Raw genomic sequence first — 15,003 nt, 5'->3', positions numbered from 1 at the left:
AGCAAGCAGCTGGCAAGTAAAAATTCTTCCTTGACTTGCATGTTTTGTTTTAGATTAAGCCACCATTAACTGTTGCTAAAATACAACTCTATTTCTTAAATCCAGCAGGTTACAAACTGACTTAAAGCCTACCTAGCTCTAACCTGCAATGCCAGAAATTCACCAAATAAGTCCAAAAGGTTTCATTATGCATAGAAAGATTTTTTTTCAGGAGCCAGCTTTTTAACACAGAAAAAGAAGGATGCTCTGGAGAAAAGCAAAACATTTTAAGATTGTTTCATATTTAAGACCTCTTGTTTAATATTTTTGTCCCTGATTTTCTGACAAAGAGTCACACCAGAAACTTTGTTTTATATTTTTATTGTATGCCAAAGTTCATTAAAGATGAGTGTTTGCTTGTATAGAAGTTACTCAAAAAATGTGTCTAGGCAGAAATTTGTTAGCAATCTGACTTTTATCAAAGCATAGGTTTGTTCAATCGGGCCACAAAAATAATAGTGTACAAGCAGTAACTAAGGAGCTGTAGAATAAAGGAGTTTCCAAGTATCACAGATCTTGAGATCTCATCAGGAAATAAATCAAGGCAGTCACAATATAAAATAGCAGCTCCATATAGCTTTTTCAAGTTTTAATTTTATTCAGGAGGTGACAGTTCAGTTTGCCTCATTCTTCGAAGCTTCATCGAAGTTTTCAACAAGATCTAGAAAAAGATTGTTGGAATTAAAAGTTTGACCCACTTCCCCTCTGACGAACATTTTGGGTTTGAATTTTTTCCTTAAGTCCTACTTCATATCAAGTTTTTATCATAAAAATTTCAGCTTGTAAAATACAGAGCAAATACTGCTCAAACCAAAGAAATTTTGGGCAGTTCATTAAAAAGCACAATTCTAAAAGCATTAAACTTCACTATAAGAACTGGGTAGTGATTCTGACAAGGTAGTTTCTCATAAAATATTAATAATGATCTTAGTTGTAGCTATCACTTCAACATAGGACCAAAATGCTAGCTCAAACTGTGAAGTCTCTCATGGTATCTGAAATGAATGAAATAATCTGCACACAGAAATTGTGTGACAAGTCACTAGATATCACTCTTAATATCCCTGGTCAGATCTTATGCTATGTGTATTATCTCTCAGCAAAATTCACGTCCCTCTCCTATACTGCATGTTTGTTCTTACCTGGAACTTCATCATCATCATCTTCGCCAGTAGCAAGCGGTGCTTTTCCATCCACAGCTGCAAGAGCAAGTAGTTCAAAAGATTCATTCAAGCTCACCATAGGCATTTTGATTTATTGTTTAGCTTTGTGTTTTTGAAAATATTATCAAAGACTCTGGGCTAAGCTGCAATGCTTTATCCAGTTTTGTAAATAAAAATTTTTATCTAAGGCAGGAAGTTTACATTCCCTTTTTTACTGATAATGCTCAAACAGCCCAGTAGTAAAATTAGGAGATGCATGCTAAACACAAACCAGTCATCATCTTGTATGTAGATACTGAGTACTCTGCATAACAGTAACTTCCAAATACAAGTGGAAATTGATTTTACCAGTTTTTCCTAAAAGTAGGTTAGTTTATGGACTACCACATGGCTCTTAAATTTACATATTTTACATCACCAAGTTTTAAGGACTAGAAAGGATCTTATTAACCTACACACCCAAAGAAAGCTGAGGTGTAATTGTGAAGTTGCAGGCAGACACAACTAGAAGTACTTAAAAGGTACTACTGTTCCCTGGCAAAGTCAAAGGAATATGGCACTGGAGGCACAATTTTATACTCCTTAGGTGGTTGAGGTGACCTAGTGTTCTAGTGCATGTTTCCTGACTTAGTAATTTCTTTAACCATTCCTGTTGCATTTGACAGAGGTAGTGAGACTTAACCATCTCCATCGTAGCAGACCAGTGAGCATCTGCTGAACTGGGCAGAAGTAATGCAACGAACGGGTATCTCAAGTGTGTGGGTGCCTGTGCCACTACTCTACAACTATTCTTAGCTCTACTGTCACATTGTCTCTTACTTTCTACTACCTTAGCTTTATTCTAATTAATCCTTCTCAGTTTTTAAGAAAAGCATGACAAAAAAGATGGTCTCTAACTAGATCTGTACATTAATTTCTTGAGAACCAGAACTGATAAATAAACTTTGTTTTGAAAGGACTTGGGACAAGGACATCACTGACCTTAATTTGTCAGAAAGCTGTTAAATCTTAAGTGCATCTTAAAAATAACATTTGAAAAGCACACCATGTTATTTCATCCAAAATTACCTGCATTCTCTCTCATCCCCAAGAGCAGACCAAGCTTACTTTAGCATCTGTAATCATCACAGATGCTTCACTCATTGATGTCAGGCATCTGTAATCATCACAGATGCTTCACTCATTGATGTCAGGCTTCCAAATCTAGCTGACAATGCTGAATAGAAAGTTTTGCGCAACTAGTTCTGGCATCCACTCTTAGTGGAAAGAAACAGCCATTTACTAGAACACAAAAAATGCACATTCAAAAAAAGCTTCCCTCTTTCAAGAACTCCACAATCCAGCTTAGAATATAGCCTCTTATAACTGGCTTCTCATTTTTATCAGAAAACAGAACTTCAGCAATCAATAATTCTAAATCCTTCCAAGCACTCTTTTCTTTCAAGCTCTACTACTACCACACAGACAACATCAGAAGAAAAGATATGAGGACGATGATAAAAAGCATTTTACCCCACATCTTGAGGATTACTTCTAGCAAAACTTTTTTCATTGGTACGTTGCCAGTAGGGTATCATCAATTTTAGGAATGTAAATAGAGGCTGCTTTGGCAACAAAGCAGAGGAAGAATAATAAATTTACAATCAAATTAGAACTGCCAAAGACACAATTATTATATCTCATTTGTCCATGTTTAAGCTGTTCCCTATCTTTAAAGGAATGGGCTTAAGATATTTCAGATATTTCACTCAAGATATTTAAGATGTTTCAGAAAGTAGGAAGACTGTACACACAGGACACAAGGAATATTCTTAGTGTACCAACAAGTCTTTCACTCATGATTTTCATCCTGTAGCAACAGCACCTTTATCAAACACTATATATATTAAAGTCCTTCCTACACTTTTCCCAGTATTAGAAGGAACAAATGGTCATACTTTTTTACTATTTTAAGTATGGAATAGGAAGTTGGTGCATCTAGCTTAATGCTCATATCAGCCCTGTTCTCTACATTGTTTAACACATACTGAAATTGTAATGCACTTCCTTATAAATACCCTGTTATTTCCTCCTAGTTATCAAAAAGCCCATGGAGAAATACCTTCACCACACCTGTGAGGGAGAAAAGCAATCTCAAGATGTCTGCTATGTCCCTCTCCCCATTACTTACATCTCCATTCCAAGTGTCAAGAGACATACTCAAGTTTATCCTTCTTTAAAACCTAACACTTACAGAGTAATTAATCCACCCTGCTATAATCAACAAGATATGTCAAAATATGTCAGCCACATCAAGAAGGACAGTACCAGAAAATCAAGTCTGGCTACAGTTTTCCAGTGCTAACCCAGCTGTAAGACACACTAACAGGTGACTTCGCTTTACTGAGTCATACTTGCCACTGGGTTTGAGCTACAAATAAAATTGATTTTAAAGCATTTGGTTTCTTTATAAGCGTTTTATAACACGCTTACAGACAAGAGTGCACAGAATGTCACTGCTGCTACAGAAATAAGCCTCAGCTGCCAGCATGAACACATTTAAGTTTCAACCTACATTGCTTGGGTAGAGCTTCTGCCAATCTCCTGAGGCTGGTCAGACTGTCAGCTCCGAGCTGGTTTAGGATGCTAGGCAGCATTTCTGTCAGCTGCTTTGTCTCAGCGTGACCGGTGATAGTGAAAGTGTTAGCAGCCAGAGATGCCTGAACTTTTGGGTTATTGAAGTGAATTACTGTTCCTTGATTGGTAAACATGTTTACCTGCAAGAAAAAAAAAAATCCATTATTTGAAGCAGTCTAACAGGATTTTTCAATTTAACAGGAAATTAAAATTCTTAAAGCTTCAGAAAGACCTATTGATAAATTACAGACAAGTTTAGGACCTATGTTACTTATTAGAAAATTTATTTCAATACATTTTCTATTTAATTATTTTTTTTCCTTTGAAGCAATTACCTCTTCAATTCCAGAAATATTGTTGACTCCCAGTTTCTTCAATGAAAACTGAAGTTTTTTATCATCTGCTGTAGCTGTTCTGTGAACAACCTTCTTCTTTCTGCGGGCAGTACCCTTCGCAAAAAAAAAAAAAAAAAAAAAAAAAAAAAAAAAAAAAAAAAAAAAATTACAAGGTAAAGCTTATGTAGCTCTCACAAACTCTTAACCTAAAGGCTGTGTAACTACTTTACAATCTCTACAAACCAACTTAACACACTGCATCTGTGTTTCAGTGCATGTAACCCTGCTGCCCAATTGCACTGCAGCAGTCTTTCTTTTGCACTAAGACAAGATTTAGGAGAAGCATGCAGGATAAGCATAAGGTTTTAGGAAGCAATGCCATCAGAGAATATTTATTCCACAATTGTCATGGTTTACTGCAACATCTTAGAAAAGGGAAGTTGCAAATTTATCCTTGTTAACCCAAGTTATCGCAAGACATAAAACTGAAGAATGAACAGTTTCAAGCAATTATTAGTTTTTCCTTAATTATAGCCAAATTTTGGTAAAAGTCAGAGGCCGTAAGGCTATGAACACATCATTAACAAATGAATATGAGAAAAGTCAAAATGTTGCATTTTTATTCTAAATAGCCGTCTTTCATCTGACGGATTTACATATTTGAAGAATGCCTACTTTTCCAAAATATTTCATAAATACATTTTTAATAATACTTCTCGTGTTCTAGACCAACCCTGTTTAGAAACCAAACAAGCAAAGGTTAAATTGTCCTACAGACCCAAAGCTCTAGATTTCTACTTCTGTGGGAAGTAAATGTCCCACGTTAGAATATATCTATTTATATGAAAAAGCATTAAATGTCATTCTCCAATTGCTTACACAAGGGTTCAGGAAAATCTGACATAAAATGTCTGTGAAAAAGTGAAACCAAGCTACTTTTTGACATAATGTAACTACTAATCTAAGTGCTCCCGCTCCAGTTGCTCATCTACCACTTACTAATAAGAAGAGAATGTGTTGCTGCCTAGCCATATAAATAGCTGCAATTCCTTTTCAGTTTACTGTCAGAAGTTTGAAAGTTGGCTGGACAGTAACAACTCTAACATAATTCTGTTACCAACAATGAGGATATTAGTGACAAATTCATATGAAACTAACACTTGGAAGACTACCACTCAAACATTTAAGTTTTTGTCTAGAAAACTTGATATTCACACCCTGCTACTATTGGGTTAGCACACACACTGGTTTGAAAACTACTAAAAATAATAGAAATGCTTAATTTTAGTGCCTTGTCTACTCAAGAATTGAGCTAGATAAGGCATATGCTAAATCCTTCTGGACAACAAAATTCTCAGTAAACTTCAGAACTGTGATGTCTTGAATCAAGGAATGTGGAGGAATATGTACCTCCTTCACACCCATCTCAACTGACATGACACCAATGCAATGAAGATATCAGGAATAATTTCCCATTATAAAAAATAACAATATGGCAGGGTCAGGCATTTTCACTATTTCACAGGTCAATTTTAAAATTAAATGACCATTCTAAGCTTTGCTTAATGTCTATAAAAGCACTATATTGACCAGCAAGCTGCAAGAACTGAAATCTCTCTCTGAATTCTCTGCAAGAACTGTAATGCATGCTCTCACATGACAGACATTAAAAGCCTCTATAGTCAATAAACACACACTGGTTAACATGCCTAACATGCAAAACAGCAAAATTATACAGGAGTTCTCTAATTAACTATTAACATATACCAAGAATATGCAAAAATTACCAATTACTATATAAACCCTGTTTTAAGGCTGCCTAAATCTCCTCCAACTGGCAGAAAGAAATGGAGAAAAAAAAAAGGCAAACACTGGAATGAAAGCTCCTGGAAACTCTGTCAGCAATAGTTCTCTTGAATAATTTGTAATCTAGAACATTGTATATATTCCCTCAGGTATGAAAGATCCCTGAAAAATTCCTGAATTAAGACTGATGCTGTAACTACAATGTTTACTGTCCTATGACTATATTAAACATACTTTTCTCACATTTTAAGTAAACACACAACACAAATACATATATTCAGATGTAACAAAATAGATTTTAAATAAATTTTAGTCTGCAATTACAGAAGTATGACAAGTATAGAATTTTCAACTTTGTCCAGAAAGGCAAAAAATTGCCTTGAGCATCCTAAGTATTTCTGACGAATCAGAAACATAAGATCTCTAAGATCTGCTATGAAAACTGTACCCAGCCTCACCTGCTGTAAGGTATATTCACTTCAAATTCCCCATGTTTTCTAAAACAGCCCATAAAATTAGCATGGGATGGCTGCAAGAGGACGGCAACAACCATCTACTTCCAACCCTCCTGCCATGGGCAGGAATACCTGTAACTAGACCAAGTTACTCAAGAGTCCCGTGCCGTTAACACCTCCAGGTACGTGGCATCCACAGCTTCTCTGGGCAACTCATTCCAGTGCCTGACCAGCCTCATAGTAAATAATTTTTTCCTAATATTCAATCTAAACCTACTTTCAAGTTAAATCCATCCCCCCTTGACATGCTACTACATGCTCTTGTAAATAGTCTTGATGCACCTTTCCTGTAGGCTCCCTTCAGGTACTAGGAGGCTACAATTAGGCCCCAATGCCTCCTTTTTGTAGGCAGACCAGTCCCAATTCTCTCAGACTGTTTTAACAAGAGAGGAGATCCAGCCCTCTGATCAACTTGTTGTCCCTTCCCTGGACTTACTCCAACATCTCTATGACCAGCCCGTGATGGGGACCCCAGAGCTGATATAGCACTGCAGCTGGGGTCTCAGCAGAGCAGAGGGGCAGAATCCCCTCCCTGGCCCGACTGCCCACACTGCTTTGGATACAGCCCAGGACACGTGTGGTTCTCTGTGAGTGACCATGGCTGGGTCATGTCCAGCCTCTCATAGAGCAGCACCTCCAAATCCTTCTGGGTAGGGCTCCTCTCCATCTCTTCCTCCCCAGCCTGTGTTGATACCAGGCGTTGCCCTGACCCAGATGCACCACCTTGCACTTGACCTTGCTGATGACAAGATTCCTATTCACCCTAATACAGAATATTAAATCTGCAGTAACAAAACATACACAGAGAGAAACGTCTGGAGACTCAGCTACTACAAACTGCACCTACAAAAGTGACTTCAGAGGACCCTGGAGCAGCACAGATTCCCTTGAGGACAGTCCAGCCAAGCTGAGACCACTCAGGGCTGCTCCACACCCCCGTTTCCGGGATCCCTTGTGCCAGGCCCGATATACAGGCAGGGACACGCAATCCCGACGGCAGCGCAGAAGGGCGGCTCTTACCTTGCCACCGATGCGCACTTGGGCCTGAAGCTTGGCCAGCTTCTCCTGGTTCATGATGGTCTCCTTCATCTGCGGAAACAACAAGAGCGGGTGTGGGAGCACAGGTGGGGGCACGTGGGCACAGGGGGCTCCGCAGCCGCCCCTCACACACACCCACTCGGGTCCTCCGCGCACGCGGGCAGCCCCGCCCCGCCACAGGGCCGGAACGGTCTCAGATCGCGGGCAGAGCTGCCGAGCCCAGCCGAGCCGAGCCTCCCTTCAGGCCCAGACCGTAACCGCCGTCTCCTTCTCTAACCACCACTGCCGCCCACCGCCCCCGGCCGACTCACGCTCCCCTCCCGGCCGCCCCCCGACTCCCCCGCGGTACCTTGGTGAGCGGCGGGGCGCGGAGCGCGGCTGGAGGCGGCGGGCAGGACGCGGAGCCGGGATCCGCACGCGGGCACAGCGAGATGGCGGCCGGAAGGAAGGAGCTGCGCGCCGGGCCGCGCGTGCGCCGCGCCGGGCCCGGCAGGGGGCGCCCCGCCGCCCTCGGGGCGAGTAGGGCCGGGCCCGGCGGCCTGGGCGATCCCGGGATCTGTCGGCTTGAGAAAGACCTGCGGCGTGGTTGAGTCCGCCGCGTGAGCGAACATCACCGTGTCAACCAGACCATGGCACCCATTGCCACGGCCAGTCTTTCCTTAGACAACTTCAGGGTTAGTGACTCTAGCGTCTCCTTGAGGAGCCCGCTCCAGTATCTTGTCCCCCTTTCTGTGAAGAAATTCCTCTTGGTGTCGACGCTCCCATTGCTACACCTCCTTTCAGGTAGTTGTAGAGACTGATAAGGTCACCCTTTAGTCTCCTCCAGGCTAAACAACTCTAGCTCCCCCAGCTGTTCCCACAGGACTTGTGCTCCAGACCCTTCACCAGCTTTGTTGGCCACCTCTGGTCTTCTGCCAGCACCTCAATGTCGTCCTCCTAGTGAAGGGCCAAGGACTGGACACAGCACTGGAGATGTGGCCTTAACCGATGCCAGGACAGTGATTGTCCTGCTCCTGCTGGCCACACTATTGCTGATCCAGGCCAGGATGCCATTGTCCTTCTTGGCCATCTGGACATATGCTGGCTCATGTTTGGATCAGTACCCCCAGGTCATTTCCCTGTGGGCAGCTTTCAAGCCAGTCTGCCCAAGCCTGTGGGGTTCTAGGGTTGTTCTGGTAAAGGGCAGGACCCAGCACTCACCCTCAGCATGCTTCAGATTACCATGCCTTACTCACTTTGCTGCCCTTTTACCCACCTTGATACCTGCAGCCTTGCCAGGGAAGTTCCCCACCACAGGCTTGATGTCCATGGTCTGACATCACAGAACCACTGGGGTTGGAAGGGACCACTTGAGATCATCCAGTCCAGTGCCCCTGCTAAGTCAGGAATGCCCAGGGCAGGTCACACAGGAACATATCCAGGTGGGTTTTGAACAGTTCCAGAGAGAGACACTTCACAACCTCCGTGGGCAGCCTGTTCCAGTGTTCAGCTCCCCTCAACATATAGAAGTTATCCCTCAAGCTGGGGTGGCATTTCTTGTGGTTTAATTTATGGCCATTGCTCCTCACTCATCCTGTCACTGCACACAACTGATACATTTGAGATATTTATAAGTATTGACAAGATCCCTTCTTAGTCTCCTCTAGAATAAACAGGCCCAGCTCCCACAGTCTGTCATTATAGAGATGTCCCAGCAGTTGTGCTTGTGTGGCTGGACCCTCTCCAGTAGTTCCTTGTCTTTCTTGTACTGAGGAGTCCAGAACTAGACATGGTGTTCCAGATGTGGCCTCACAAATTACGTGTTTATTATTTTTCATGCTAGAAAACAGGTGAGCATTATGTTTCTTTCTTCCTTTTGTAGTGCAGGCCCTCTCTCAAAGCCCTTGGCTGTGCTTCTCCCTGCTGTGCCCAGCAACTTGCCTCCTTCCTCCCAGCTGGCCAGTGCAGAGCTCTGTGGTGGGGCCCCTTAAGTGAACCAACCCCCGATGCCCCCAGCTGCCCCTGCCTAGCCAAATTACCGAGTTTTTTTCTGTCACCGCTGCCTGTGTAACAGCCCTTCTTCTTTTTATTTCTTCCACCTTGTGTGTTTTTCACTGTGGCTTTTCCTCCTCTGTTATGTTATTGTAATTTATAAACTACCCACATGCGGCTGCTTGCTGCTGGTCACAGACAGCACACACTGTCTGTGTGCCCTTGCTGGATCCCTCAGAGATGTTCCCCTGTAGCCATTTTCCCTCACTGATGCCTTAATCTACCTTTTTTATGTATTGCCAGTCTTTGTGTTTTCAGAGTCCTGTTCTGAGAGCCAAGCACACACACCTGCCAGGCCCTAACTCATGCAGTTGCTGCTGCCTTTGAGTATATGTAAACCTTGTTCCTCAGTTTGCATTTCTGAGGCAGATCATTCACAGTCTATAATTTCAGTCCTCCACAAGTTTGCCACTGTGTTCGAGTTTACTCTGACAAGTGTGACTAATCTCACAGCCGTGGGGAACGCGCATGTCTGGCTCCAGCAGAAGGCAAAGCAGTCGTTGCAGGAGCTGTGTTGCACAGCAGAGGGCAGGAGCAGATTTATGGGGGAAGAAGCCTGGCATTCTCATCAGCGCTACACGTGCTCACAGAGTGATGCAAGAGAGGAGGAGCCTTCTTGCTCCATGGTCCCAGTCACCGCCCCAAGAGAGCCTGAGGAGCCTACTGGGACCATTAGAAACGCTGCTGACCTCGCCTTCTCACCCTGTATTTTTATGCCTTTTATACAGATTCTTGTCTGGAATATCCTCAGTTAACTATTCTCTTTGGTCTTATTTCTGTAAGACTATAATTAATCTGTCCTTCTTTATTGATTAACATTGTCTCCCTTGTTAGTAATCCCCAGAGCCAAGATTTTGCCAAGGCACTACTTTTTATGTGTCTGTAAAATTAGTTTTCTCTTATGTTATCTTTTCACTACACCAGAGCTGAGTGATAATTTGTACAAAAGATATTGATCCTATTAAAATCAAGGCCTTTGTAATTAGTGAAAATTAATGATAATCCCAAGATGACTCCATCTGGTGAGGGTAGAAATTCTCAGGGAGATGATGATTCAAAAGGCACTGCTGAAGAGCAGCAGCCTCTGTGCCTCCCACCAGGTGAATTGCAGATGAAAATTAGGGGATGATCAAACAACTGTAAAAGATGGTGGGGAACCTCCAAAAATTTGGTCCGTCGTATCTGGAAAATTTGAACCGTCAATCAGTTTGTGGAGAGAGGATGGCAGGGGAAGCCCATATTATTTATCTGAACTAGCAACCCCAGTATATAATTCAGAAGGAGGGAAAAAAAGCAAATTTAGGAGAAGGGGGTGTTTGGGGAAGACAGTTTCTTAGAAACTAAAAAGAAAGCTTATAAATTTTTTGCAGGATGAAACTGCCAAGGTACCTGCAGCAAAATTGAAGAGAGCCAAGATGAAAAAACACAGAACAAACCTGAGTCACTGCAAGCTATTGAAAGTAAAAATCAATCTGCTTCAGATTTATTACAGTCTGCCATCAATATATGTATAATATTCTAGAATTGCTCGGTGTAATGATGATCACAAGCAAGCAAAATGTTTTATTAGACTAAAATACTGAAGTGAAAATGAATAACAGAAAGATTATTCCAAGATAGAAACTGTAGAAAATGCTGTTACAGCTGGCATTTTAGGATCAACTGGTCTAGAGATATGACCTCATATGCCCTCATGTGAGATTTTTGAAGACAAACTATGATGCAAACCACGTTGCTGAGCTGTATCAGGACTCAGCTAAAAAGATTCAAAAGTGGCAGTTCAAGGGGCTCTAAGATTTGGTTACATTTCATGGATCAAACAGGAGACCTTCAAAAAACAAACTTTACATCTGAGAAAAAGTATTTTAGCATGCTAAAATAGTATTGGCTTGTTTTCTTCAGTTGTTCTTTGTAATTCCATAATGGGAAACATAGGCCTAAACCTGGATTTAGTAGTAGCTGAAGAACTTCTATGGGGAAATGAAGCAGATCCAAGGACTGTACCACTGAGAGGGACCCTGAGCTCAGTAAGCACCTTTTCAGTTCTGAAAAAGTGTGGAAGTCGTGACCTCAAAAACATCAAAGAATATACATTGCTAAAGGAAAGTTCATTAGCTACACCAAAACAGCACAGGAGTGGAGGAAGATCATTAAAATGGTTACTTGGAAAATTTGTTTCCTAAATTTTATGGAAAAAAAAAAGTTTAAAGGCAGAAGAATGACATTTGTTCTCAAAATGGCAGTGGAAAAGCTCTCCTAAAAGTCATGGCCAGTGCTGCATAAGTAATAACAGTGCATGTAGAGGAGAGGTGCTAATATCATATTGAGGGAACTAATCATGGATCCTAAACATAAGTGATCAGGCTATAGTGAAGCAATAGCCTGATTTGTCTTGATTACTAGAAACAGCAAGGGAAAAAAAAAAACGTGGTTTTAGGTTGTGAAGGAAATCTGATAGTTAAAATTTCATTTGGAAACATTTGTTCAGAAGAATGCTGTATTTAACTGCAGGACATAAGGGGAAAAGCACTAAGTAATCTGGAAAATACCCATGTATGTTAGCAATTTTTAATGGCGGAAAATAGCAGCATTATATAGTAGAGAACCAAAAATGTTGAGAGAGAGATGAATGGAAAAGAAACCATCTCCAGATAGCTAGACATTAGAATCACTGAAAAATTAGAAACTTTTTAGGGGATATAAAATATATAAACTTTGATAGGAGCCCAGAAAGATTCAACCTAAGCCTGGTGCTGTTTTCATGTCATGTATTACCATGTAGTTTCATATGCCACAAAGTTGATCTGTAATAGACTTTAATAGTGTCAAGGAAGAGAGGCTGCTGCCCAGCAAACAGTGTCCTTTTCTCACCATGACTGTTTTTAAACTCAGCAATCCAAAATACCTGCGCTGAAGCCATATCACAAGCTTTTTACATCCTCCAAGATGCCTTTTTCTGTAACACCTTTCTCTGTAACACCTTTCTCTGTAACACCATTTCTCAAGGTGTTACAGAGAGTAACACTTAGTAGTTACTCAGTAGTTGGAGAAGTAGCACTTCTTGGAGAGTAACACTTAGTAGTTACTCAGTAGTTGGAGAGACCTACAGGAGAGTAGTTGGAGAAGTGCTACGTCAAGAATCCCCTGCCTTCACTACAATGGTTCAAATGGGCTTTGCAGGATATTTGGGAATTCAAGTTAATAAGACTGCTAAAAAACCTCATCAAGAAAGGCTTGCCTGTTAGTCTTAGTCAATAGCAAATACCTTGCTAGAAAATAAGTAAGAGATAGAAGTCACTATATCCCTTATTGGCTATGTATGAAAAAGGTGATACCTTAAATTTATGCACAGATGTTAGAGACTTAGACAAACTGTTTAGTCCTAAAGACATCCTATACACAGAATTCAAGAGGACTTGAATCCTTCAAGCCATGATCACAGAAATATCTTGACCTCTGCTAAGACAGTGGTCTTTGTATTGTCTTTAAACAATTAACACAAGTCAAAACGTTGAGACAAAATGACCCAACATGATCATGTAAATGTGTAATGTATCACTTTTAGCCGAGGATGAATCAGGACTAAATTTGGCCCACTTTAGAAGTATAGGTGCCCTTATGCTACCTTTGATTAATGCCTTGGCAGCTGCAAAATGAATTTTTATTCATTCTGGATTTGACTTGATTTTCTAGACCTCCTGGTCCAGCCGGTGCTCGACAGGAGCATACTTGAGTAGTCAGCATACATGGCGAGAGGTGAAAAGGCTGAACAAGGCAAGGGCCTTCCTCTGTCTGCAGCAGCTAGCTGCTATTTCTGCTCAAGTCCTGGCGGGAACCCATTACCCAATAAGTTCTAGATGGAAAAATGATCTTTGTCTTTGATCACAATACAGCTTGTCCCCAAGGATTTCTAAGTGAACAAAGAATGTACCTGCCAATATTCACTGCATTTATGAATGAGTTTGTACTCCTTTGGGGTTACTTCCATCTTTACAGAATGAAATAGAAAATATCTCAAATATTTGAGGCAGTAATTATGGGATCTCCCTCCTAGTTTGCTAAAGCTTGTTTACAACAAAAAAAATAAGGGATTATGTAGAAAATGGTAGAAAGGTTTTCAGTAGTTGGTGAAGTTATGAAATTAAAGGTAACCTAAACAGGCATGATTTGTTCATGTGAAAAGCACTTTGCTATATCAGGTCCAGCAGCCATTGCTTCATTTTGTAAATCTGATATCCTTCCACCAGCACTGGAAATAATTACTGGCTTTAAGGGGTAGAAAAAATAAGTTGAAATTAAAACTGGCAAAGCAAATTTAAGCATCTCATGCTGTTTTGAAGGACTATTAAGAAAATAGTAGGGGTGAGGTGAACAAGAAAAAAGGTGGTGAGAATGACAAAGGTTGTCAGGAATACATAATTACTTTTGTGCTACTCTAGTGATTCTGAAGGAGAACTCCTTATGTAAAAAAGGTGACCAATGAAAAAATTTGTCATAGAATCTATGCATGAACATCAGGAAGAAAGTGTTTAACAACACTTGTTCCTTGTCTCTTCCATTACAAAAATGAGAGCGCATCACATTTAAATGAGCAGGTGACTTGCACAAAGCAAACAAAAAGAGACACTTCTTACCACTCATGGTTAAAGCTTAGGTGCATTTCACCACGGAATATGTTTAGTGGAGTAAATGTACATGATTTCAAAAAACAACGAGACAAATTCATGGGATAAATTCTCTCACAGAGTGTTAAATCAGATATTATCTCTACTTTAAAACAAACAAACAGCTTGAAACCTAGATTTCTGGCGGCTAGGAATTATTGTTACACACTTGTTTTGTTCCTGTATTCTTCCCTAAACATCTGGTCTTAGCTGATGTTTAAGTCGGTTTATGCTGCTAGATGGGTCTCTGTTTAACCTATTAAAAATGCTTCTTAAGATCAGAACATCAGGAGAACATTAAATTACATTTTACAGAAATTAAAAGCACAAAGGGCCTTAAGTCACTTTCACTTGTCAGAATAAATGTACATCGCCCACAAGAATTATAGAACAAGGAGGAAAAAAAACTCCAAACCAACAAACAGAATAAATCCACGACAAAATCCAACCCAACCAAACAAATAAGCCAAACCAACTTCGTCAAGAAGAAAAAATGTTTGACAGGAATAGAGGGTAGATCACTTCCAAGGATGATAAACCCTTTTTCAGCAGCAAACATGGCTGGAACCCCAGATTTTCTTCAGTTTTTCAGGTGACTGCTGCCAGCCCTCTCCAATGCATTGTGATCACAACAGACATTGTAGTTCCAGCCTCCACAGAAGGTTTAAAGGTAGTGTTACCTTCCCCAAAACTGCATGGCAAGAGTAGGAGAAAATAAACACCCAAAAAAGTGGAGATAAAATGGTGGTCACTGTTATACTGGGCAAAGAAGACCACAGCTGTCACTGTTATTGTC

The 15,003-nt window shown here is 40.9% G+C and overlaps 1 protein-coding gene across 1 annotated transcript; it reads right to left on the bottom strand.

Moving 5' to 3' along the window:
* Positions 1-344: 344 nt before the first annotated feature.
* On the bottom strand, positions 345-7,983 carry BTF3 (basic transcription factor 3). Its single transcript, XM_030237412.2, has 6 exons — positions 7,862-7,983; positions 7,495-7,563; positions 4,154-4,267; positions 3,757-3,958; positions 1,182-1,238; positions 345-700 (listed from the first exon to the last, which is right to left on the bottom strand). The coding sequence occupies exons 2-6, from the start codon at positions 7,561-7,563 to the stop codon at positions 654-656; spliced, it is 489 nt and encodes a 162-aa protein (XP_030093272.1). The 5' UTR covers positions 7,862-7,983; the 3' UTR covers positions 345-653.
* Between the last annotated feature and the right edge of the window lie 7,020 nt (positions 7,984-15,003).

Source organism: Serinus canaria, chromosome Z (genome assembly GCF_022539315.1).
Source record: "Serinus canaria isolate serCan28SL12 chromosome Z, serCan2020, whole genome shotgun sequence".
Taxonomy (NCBI): Eukaryota; Metazoa; Chordata; class Aves; order Passeriformes; family Fringillidae; genus Serinus; species Serinus canaria.
The sequence above is the reverse complement of the archived record's forward strand: the minus strand, read 5'-3'. Positions and strand labels throughout refer to the sequence as shown.

Excerpts from the sequence above, each read along its gene's own strand:
- BTF3 (XM_030237412.2), bottom strand. The coding sequence starts at position 7,563 with ATGAAGGAGACCATCATGAACCAGGAGAAGCTGGCCAAGCTTCAGGCC. Across the intron at positions 3,959-4,153 it reads ATATTTCTGGAATTGAAGAG|GTAAACATGTTTACCAATCA; the intron begins GTAATTGCTTCA and ends TTTTTCTTGCAG. Across the intron at positions 1,239-3,756 it reads AGAAGCTCTACCCAAGCAAT|CTGTGGATGGAAAAGCACCG; the intron begins GTAGGTTGAAAC and ends TTGCTCTTGCAG.